Genomic DNA, 9,381 nt, shown 5'->3' with positions numbered 1-9,381 from the left:
TCTCAGCCACTACTCTGTTGCTATGAAACAAAAGACTAGGAAGGTGAGCGAAGCAGGAAGTCCCGCCTTTTAGCCAGAGTCCGCTTTGGCTCCGTTTCCCAAAGCTCACGCCCACCCGCCCACTCCTTATTGGTTAATTCCCTAGTGCTTTGCATCTTTTCTTCCATTTCCTTTACGACTTTCGTTCTCGGGTGAATCCAGTCCCCTCATTTGTCTCCGAATCCTTTTCCATTTGGGACGTGTGGCGAGAGGGCCTTCCTCTGGGGCCATTGTGTACTGTGGGAGACGTGGACCGGGTGGTAGTGCGAGGAGGACGGGCGCCTCCCGTCCATTGGCGCCGCCCGCTGTCGGGTAGGGCAGGGCTGCGCTGGATTGGCCTAGCCCCGAGCGGCCCCGCCCCCAGCCCCGCCCCGCGCCTGGCTCTCTCTGTGTGTATCCTACAGGGGTGGGGTGGCCAGCGAGTGGTCTCCTCCTCCGGCTAGTGCTGCTGCGGCGTCCCGTGGCCTCCCTGAGAGTCGGGCGGGAGGGGAGAGCGGGCGTGGATTGGTTTTGACGGTAATTGTTGCGTTTCCCCACCTCGGTGGCCGGCGTCTCTGGGTCGCTCCTTCCTTGGGAGCGGGGCTTTTACGGTGATTACACACACCCTGCCGGGGCTACCCACGCACCCTGGGCTCGTGCGCGTAGAGTCGGACCCGCTCACCCGCGTGTCTCTACGGCGCCGAGACGCCGGGAGGGAAGGGGGTGCCGGGGAAGCTCGGCGCTGCTTTCCGCCCAAGGGGCTTGGAGCAGCCCGACGCGGGCCTCCGAGGAAGAGGGGACAGCCCCGGTTTCCAGCTGCTGTCGCCGCCGCCGTCACACTTTGAAGAGGGGTATTTAAAGCCGGGACCCGGGCTGGGCCGGGGAAGGAGGAATAGGGAATCAGGGGAGCCAGGGGGCTGGGATTGCAGACAACCCAGCGAGGAGCGTCCTCCGGGGAGCCGAACGCGGAGTGCCCCAGACGCACGGGGCTGCGGGTGCCGGAGCGGGAGGGGTTCTTCGTCCTTTCTCTGTCCACCTCCCCCGCCCCGCCAAGCTGTGGTCCGAGAGTGGCAGGGGAGGAGCCTGAGCCGGGAGGCACAGATGTCCCGAGACAAAGCTTTGGACCCCCTACCCCCACCCGACTTGGATGAGATGAAACGCAGGAAGCCCAAGAAGTGAACTCTCTCTCCTTTCTGTGCCCGCTCTTGTCAGTTTCTCACTCTCTTTTAAAATGGGCTATTTGTCTGTTGGTTCGTTTGGCTCTTCACTTGGGAACAACTCCTCAACCGCGTTGTTTGAAGAACTGTGTGCTCGTGTGTTCATGAGTCCGAACTTGTTGGTTTTAGCCGGGAAAATCCAAGTCCTCAGCCTTTGATAACAACAGTCGTGCCCTTTCTGCTCCTGTAGAATAATCTTTAGGTTTATATAACTTGGCGAAATCACACAGTGAAAGTGCAGTTTTTGAGTGAGGCTCCCAAAGTGTTTTCTAGGGGCTTCAGTTCTGGTCTTTTAAATTGGGGTTAAGTCAGGGAGAGGGGGAAACTGATGTGTTCTAACGTAGATAGAGGAAATCTAAGTTTTTATTACTGTTGTTGTGAGTTATGTATTAATCAAGCCTTCACTCTTTGCCATGTGAGAATGATGCGTCTTTAACTCTTAGTGTTCCCAAAACAGATCTAAGGTCATTGCTCCTAAACCTGTGTGTTGTGTGTAAAGATTGTGAGTGAAAAATTCACACGGTATTGAAAAGTTGAATCTGGGACCCTGGATTTTGTTCTCAGTGATGGAGGAGGATGTAATGGGTACAAGTTAACCTGTTTGCTGTTGCATAAATATTTTCATGACCAACTAACTTTTTTTTTCTTTCTTTCAAAGAGCTAAGATTCCAGATGGCAAATTCTATGAATGGCAGAAACCCTGGTGGTCGAGGAGGAAACCCCCGAAAAGGACGGATTTTGGGTATTATTGATGCTATTCAAGATGCAGTTGGACCCCCTAAGCAAGCCGCAGCGGATCGCAGGACAGTAGAGAAAACTTGGAAACTCATGGACAAAGTGGTAAGTTCTGTCTGACTGTGTCTGTACAACAGCAGGGTTGACCCTGGATGTGGTTTTCTCCAGTTTTGTTTGTACTGTCATTTAGTAATAATTATTGGTATGGCAACAATATTTTGATTCGGATTGACTGTGTTTCTTATATCTGCTCTGGGTGTTTTGAAAAGTTGAATTCAGAGCCAAGACTTTTTTTTTTTTCCCCACCTTCTGTCCTACTCTTCAAGGTTCAAAGTTCCTCTATATGACTCAGATATGCAAAGCTTTTACTGTTGGCTGCTCTTTGTTGGTGCATGGCATAGAATCTTTTGGAAGTGTTTGTTCTGTCTTATGTAAGGTTGTGTTGCTCTTAGATAACAAAAGAGTGCATACAAGTAATTTAAGAAAAGTCTCTGACATCCACAGTGTGTGATGCTGAGAATGATTACTGGGGAAAGAACCATATTAGTCTTAAAGTGAGGAAGCAGTATTTGAGAGTTTCCATTTTCATCTTTGAGAATTCATCTTCATTAAGGAACTTTTTGGTTGTTAATGGTAGAGTCACAGTTTGTTTCATCTATTCCATTTTGAAACAGGAAACCTTTTTGATTGCACATTGTTTATTGTGAAAGGAAAATTTATGATGGAGGTGGTGGGACTGAGAGTATCAGAAACCTCTGTGGTTTTTGCATGTTGCTTTCAGGTGAACTACAAGTTACAAGAAGAAATGGTGCTGGATGTCAGTACCCAGACAAGTCTAGGCAACCTGAATACTTTACAGAGGTCTGCTGAGAAAACTGTAGCTGTCACTGTCCTGTCTTACTAAGTGGGATTATGAAATAAATATGATTAAAATGTAGCTTGTTTAGTCACTAAGTCATGACCATATGGACTGTAGCCCACCAGATTCCTCTGTCCCTGGAATTTCCCAGGCAAGAATACTGGAGTGGGTTGGCATTTCCTTCACCAGGGGATCTTCCCAACCCAGGGATTGAACCCCAGTCTCTTGCATTGGCAGGTGTGTTCTTTACCACTAAGCCACCAGGGAAGCCTAAGATGTAGCTTGCTGCTGTGCAAAATTAATAGTTCTGCTTTTGCATCAGTAGTACTGTAAGCTATATAATGGTAAATATTTGTAGCCCTTTATAGTTTCATTTGATAGATATTTGGGGCTAATTATAAAATTAATTGATGCAGGGCTCTTGATATCTTTATACCTGCAGAAATGGAAGTTTTAAAAAAATATTTCTTTGTAGCTGTGTGCTAAAGCCTTCATGAAGTCATATTATGAAGAGTAAAAAGTAAAGCAGTTACCTTTACTTTTTTCATAACTTCAAATATTTTCCACAAAAAGCCACTGTTGGTGGTGGTAGCAATACTGGAAGGGGATAAGATTTACTTTATTTTTGTTTATCCTTATGAAAAGCACAGATGGGTAGATGAACGATAGGCCTGGCATTCTATGGCTGGTGGCACTAAAGGAAGAGCCAGAATATTTTTGTCAGATAAATATCCTTAGTTTTGGGCTTCAGTGTGACCTATTTAAGCTTCTGCCAATTATTCAAATTGTGATTTTAAAGTACTTCAGATAGAATGATGTCATAGTGTTAGAACATTGCAACTTGCTGCTTGAGGTCAGGTTTTCATTTTAACATTGGATACTTAAGAATGAGGAGCATGCAGTTGGAAAAATTGTGTATATTTGGCGGCACAATACTAGCTGTCTTTGCTTTTCTGAGGAGTAAGCAATTTAAGGTCACTCATGCTTGTATCACTAGTTGGGCGTAAGAGAAGGAGAGTCAAGGTTTTTCTTTAACTTATCTGTTACATGAGTGGGCAAAAATGGGTCAGGTTCTACCAAGGAGATCTCCTCTCTCCCCACCCCCTTCTTTGAGTGGTCAGAGTTTGTACAATTGTAAGTAAATATTAGAACATCAAATGAAAAAGATCTGTATGAGGAAGTGGTAAAATATGGTTAATAGAGTCATTATTTTTGAAACATTAAAAAATGTGTGTGTAATTTTGGCCTGTAACTGATTGTTGACCTAAGTTTTATCCTCTTTTAATTATTTCATCATGGGTTATGGTAAAATAGATGGCTTATGGGCCATCTATTATGGGTTATGGTAAAAAAAAAAAAAAAAAAAAAGGCTTCTGCCATTGTTTATTTTATTAACCCTTTTGTGGGTTTGCGTTTAGCTTCTCCAACTGAGAATCTTGACTCAAGAGGAAATCTATTACCTGAAGTCTCTACTTAGTGGAATGTGGGTACAGGTATTGGCAAAGGTGCATTGTATGGCTTTCTCTATTTGTCTTCATTATCTGTCAAGGCTGAATATTGTTGTGTTCGTTTATGTATGCATTTGTGGGCTTTGTGGAGGGAAACCATGTAAATCATTATGAAAGTCCAGTACGTTTATTGCTACTCTATCTCACAGTAATGAAAAAGCACTGATAGTTACTAATTGGAAGAATATTTTATTTAATTGTATAGTGTAGAAGAACCCCCCACATGTGTTTATCTTTCTGCTTGTCAGTGGTGAAGGAAGTGGTTCATATAATGAACACTGTCCTGGTGATTACATCAGGAACTTTATTATTAGTCCAAAAGGTAATCCCTTGACACATTGCCTAACTGTTTTGTAAAATAACTGCCACAGCTGGAGTTTAGCTTGTGAATAACAATAGTAACTTTCAAATCTAACTGGTAGTTATGTAGAAGACAGGGTTAAGTATTCAGCATTTTTCTTTATAAAACCTCTTCAACAAGGTCAAATCTTCGAAGTGTAAATTTGTAAACAAGCTCCAAGTACAGTATGTCTTAGCTACCTACAAAGTAAAATAACTTATCTCACGGGGCTTATGAAGCAGTCTTAGACTGTAGTAAGTAGACTTAGACCTAGTAAGTGTGTAGTTACACCATTCCCTAGCCTCTAGAATTTAAAACGGTCAACTCTGCTTCCAGTTCTAGCTAACTGTTAAGTTTTCAGAGGGCACGCTTTCTATGCAAGGTCACTGAGAGTAGGAGGGAGTAATTGCTCAGTTGTGTTCCTTGTAAGATATAAAGTGTTTTGAAAGAAAACATCAGTGACACAAACTTAACGTGGTACATTTATTAGGAAAAGAGTAGTAACATATCCCAGAGCATCTCATTTATTTTAGATATCTTTTCTGGTCTTAGCTCCATGTGTCAGTGGAAGTCAATAGCTGACCCCAAACTGTTCAGATCAGTGGATGCCTCTCTGATACAGAGACAGAACTATTAGTCATGAATACACAGTGAGGTTCATATACACCTGAAATGTGGAGTCTGTTCCAAAACTCTCACAGAGCTGGAGGTTCTTAAACACCTAAACATTTATTGAGGACCTACTGTGTTTCTATGAAGTCCTTGTTACCTGGAGATGCAAAGCTAGACAAGATATAAATCTGCCCTAGACCTGTCAAGAAAGCTCCAAGACCATCATCAGAGCCAGGTATGTAGGTGGGTAATTGCCATGTCACATGGAGAAGTCTGTAACACAGACCTATACAAAGTACAGTGGGAGCAGAGTCAACAACATCTGCCTTGTTTTTCTTCTGGTCACTTCTTAGACTGTTGTCTCTCTGGGTTCTGCTGGCCACTGCCTTTATAGGAAAGGCATTATTGTATTCTTGTTGAAAATGCTGTGGTGAGGGTAAGGAAATGATTGCTAATCAGTGTGTAGGAGTGATGATTTATTAATGTGAGGTTCCTGAGTATGGTTTTCACAAGCATCTTAGCCAGGTGATGGAAAGTGGAAGAAACAATTTTCCATCTAATAAATACTAAATGTACTGAGCATACATGGATGTTCAGGAAATTAAAAAATAGTTAATTGATGCCAAAGAGCAAAACAAGTTGAGTACCTGCCTATATTTTTGTCTTGCTGTCCTTGTCATTTATTTGAAATTATATTACTGACAGAGTTTTAAAAGCATTTAAAAAGTGATGATGTCAAACAGCCTTTTCCTGCCTTTTGTCCTTGGTTCATTTAATACATTTTCAAGCTTGGAATTTAATTTATTCTCTGTCTTTGTAATCTCATTTCAACTATAATATATTTTAAAGCTTTTCAGTCAAAATGTCTTAAAATACATACAGCTATTAAAAAATAGTATTCTTTTCTAAATTAATTTACTCATACCTCTGAAAAATATTGCACATAGACTAAAACTTTATTTTCGGATGCTGGTTGTTTGTGTTTGATGGATTTGAGAATATCACCGTCCTTGGGCTCTTGGAATAAGGAATATCATTTATTTGAATTATTCTTCACATATTTCATTTTCCTCAGTGAGGTTGTTCTCTATTAGCAGGATCATGGGCCCAAATAGACTTGGGTAGAGGATAACACAATACATATCTGGCTTATTTTGTTTAGTACTGAGTTAGATTTTTGAATTTGTGCTTAGATAAATGAAGTGATCCCAAAGTTTGCTTCCTGTCCTTTCTAGGTAAAACTTTCGGATAAAGTAAAAGATGTAAAGGAATCTTCCCAAGAGTTCCCTGGGTTTATCCTTGTGATATAGAGCATACCTTTAATAGGAGGCTTCATTAGTTAGTAATCATTTAACTCCTATAAAATTATAACCATTCAGATTTTTGAATCATCTTCTTTCTTTCAAATTTGCTTTCTATGCTATTAGTGATTTCATCATTCATTAATTATATGCAAAGTATGGAAAGATAGACAATCATAAATAACCATGTTATCCTGGAAGATACAGTAAGTGCTGTAATACGGTGTAAATAAGGATGGTATCATCTGCTCAATGGACATGAGTTTGAGCAGGGTCCAGGAGATGGTGAAGGACAGGGAAGCCTGGTGCGCTGCAGTCCATGGGGTTGCAAAGAGTCCGACACGACTGAGTGAACCACAGAGTGCTGTAACGTAGTATGTGAGTATCGTTTGCTAGGGTGGAAAGTTGGTGTAGGCAGTATGGTGTGGTATACCTGGTAGTATTATCTAGCTGTTCTTTAGAGGCTGTTTTGGATTCCAGTGAGGTGGAGGACACAGCAGGCTGAAGGAGTGATGGGTAAAGGGAGATGATGGAGTGAGCGAAGGAAAGTTAGAGAAGCTTAAAGAGACTTTGAGTGTTTTGTCAAGGAATTTGGACTTTTAGTTAGTAGGCAGAGGACCATTGAAATGTTTGAGCAGAGTGAGAGAATGTCAAGGCTGTGTTGGTCAGTTACTCTTTTGACTCTAGAAAGGATGAGTTAAGAGGGGGAAAAAAACCCTTTAAAGGTAGAAATAATGATCAAGAGAAATTAAAACAGACTGGGTAAGAAATAAGGAAGGGCTGTGCTAGAAAATTGTTAGTAGATATAGCCAATGTTGGTTCAAAAGTGGGAGACATTTTGGAGTAAAACCTAAGGTCCTGGCGACCCTTCAGAGATAGAGGATGAAGGAGAAGTTGAAGTGAAAGTGGCTCTTGAGGTTTTCAGCTTAGTTGACTCTAAAAGCAGTGATGCCCTTAATGAGATAAGGAACATACGAAGAAAAAGAGGAAGCTTGGGGCCTGGTGCATGATGTTTGTTTCTTGGCCATGTTGAATTTGACATGCCAGAGTGAAATATCCATTTTGAAGTCAGAAAATTGAATATGCAGTTAAAGAAAGAAATTAAAACTAGAAATGTGTGTTTGGTAGATATGCCCATAGAGGTGGCATTTCAAGCTGTACAACAGCAAGAGATTTGGAAGGCAGACTAGAAGGTGAGAATTGGGGAGAAAAAGTCAGAGATTGGAATTTTTGGCTGTATCACTTGTGTATCTATAATTAGATGGTGGTGAAGGAAAACGAATCCTACAAAGAACAGTGATGGAACAGATAGGAAAGGAATGAGAGCATATTGATTTCCTGGGTAGAGAGAGCTTTGTAAGGAAGTAATTTCAACATCTAAGAAAACTAATAAGCTCAAATGGAAAAATCCAAGCTGAATGAAAATTTAATAAATCATTGCATTTCTTGAGTCAAGCCATTGTTTATCTTTCCATGTCGCATCAATGACAGCTAGATTGAAGTGACAGCTAGATTAAATTCAGTATGTGAATTCAAGAAAATTGTTCTAGAACTGGGACAACTAGTAAAAGAAAGTTATGATAGCTTGAGGATTTGAGCAGAGCATAGCCTTGTGTGTGTGTGGATGCTATCGTAGAGGTTCATAGAATTGAGGGGAAGGAATATAGGTAGGGAGTGATTTAAGATGGAAGAAGAGGTAATTGATAAAGTAGTATTGTGGATTACAGTGTAGGAAGGAAAGGCTCAGAACAAGTAGAAGGGCAATGCTTGGTAGATAACTAATTTATATGTAGATAAGAGGGAAATGAGGAAATATACAGTGAAGTTATGGAGGAATTTGTAAATTTTACTTAGGGTTGTCAGGAAGTGTTTTAACTCATATTTGTAATATTTAAACCATATTTTCAAATTGCATATTATAAACAATATAGTTTTCCAGCAGTTAACTGCGTATGTAAGTAAAAAAACTGAAATGGAAATCAGTCCTGAACCTTTATATTAAGATCACCTTAAAACATCCTGCAACTTAAATGACACCACAGTATTACCTGTGTCTACTCTGCTTGGGCACATATTTAAGATTTTTACAAATTTATTTGAAAGATTCTGATTTTCTCCTAGTCATTAAAGAACTGTTTGGAAAATATTTGACTAAATTTTTAGCTGTTTAACACATTAATATTTAAATAATTGTTAAGCTCACACTGTTTTTCAATAGGAATTACAAAAATACTACTTAAGTATTCTACCTTTCAAAAGATTCCAGATCAGCTGAGTACCGATGTACTGATTCCATGTGAGGAGTAGTGACTCGGTCTTATTTGCTGCTATTCTGCCCAAAGCAGGAGACTTTGTAAGGATTTCAGGTAGTATAACAAACTTTAGGAACTAATTATGGGCTTCAGCAATGGTTCAGTGGTAATGAATCTCACCCACGGGAGATGTGGGTTCAATCCCTGGACCAGGAAGATTCCCCCTGGAGGAGAAAATGACACGCCACTCCTGTCTTCTTGCCTGGAAAATCCCATGGACAGAGTAGCCTGGCGGGCTATAGTATGTAGGATAGCACAGATTTGGACCTGACTGAGTGTGCACATGTCTACACACACATGAACCAAATGAAAGAACTCTTAGTGATCCCCAACAAGGTGGCCAGTGCCCCTGGTCTAATTCTCCTACCTTTCTTGTGGTCTAATATGGAAGGGGAAGAAATCCTAAAAAGTTGCCAGTGCCCACTGCATGCCAGGTGTTGTGTTGAGCACTTTACTTTTCTTCTTCTGAGACTTTGTAA

The 9,381-nt window shown here is 41.1% G+C and overlaps 1 protein-coding gene across 11 annotated transcripts in view; it reads left to right on the top strand.

The window, feature by feature from the left end:
* Window positions 1-464: 464 nt before the first annotated feature.
* The window catches only part of CBLB (Cbl proto-oncogene B), a 229,245-nt gene continuing 220,328 nt past the window's right edge, over window positions 465-9,381 (top strand). For 6 of the 11 annotated variants that reach the window (XM_061383872.1, XM_061383797.1, XM_061383754.1 and 3 more), the window contains exons 1-2: window positions 465-555; window positions 1,894-2,075. In XM_061383872.1, coding sequence (XP_061239856.1) covers window positions 1,908-2,075 — 168 coding nt within the window. In that variant the 5' untranslated portion in view covers window positions 465-555; window positions 1,894-1,907. Of the gene's footprint in view, window positions 630-784; window positions 870-1,128; window positions 1,226-1,893; window positions 2,076-9,381 lie in introns of those variants that run through there. The other 5 variants (XM_061384020.1, XM_061383806.1, XM_061383519.1 and 2 more) reach the window with 4 other exon arrangements.

The sequence above is a fragment of the Bos javanicus genome, chromosome 1, assembly GCF_032452875.1.
Source record: "Bos javanicus breed banteng chromosome 1, ARS-OSU_banteng_1.0, whole genome shotgun sequence".
Taxonomy (NCBI): domain Eukaryota; kingdom Metazoa; phylum Chordata; class Mammalia; order Artiodactyla; family Bovidae; genus Bos; species Bos javanicus.
The sequence above is the reverse complement of the archived record's forward strand: the minus strand, read 5'-3'. Positions and strand labels throughout refer to the sequence as shown.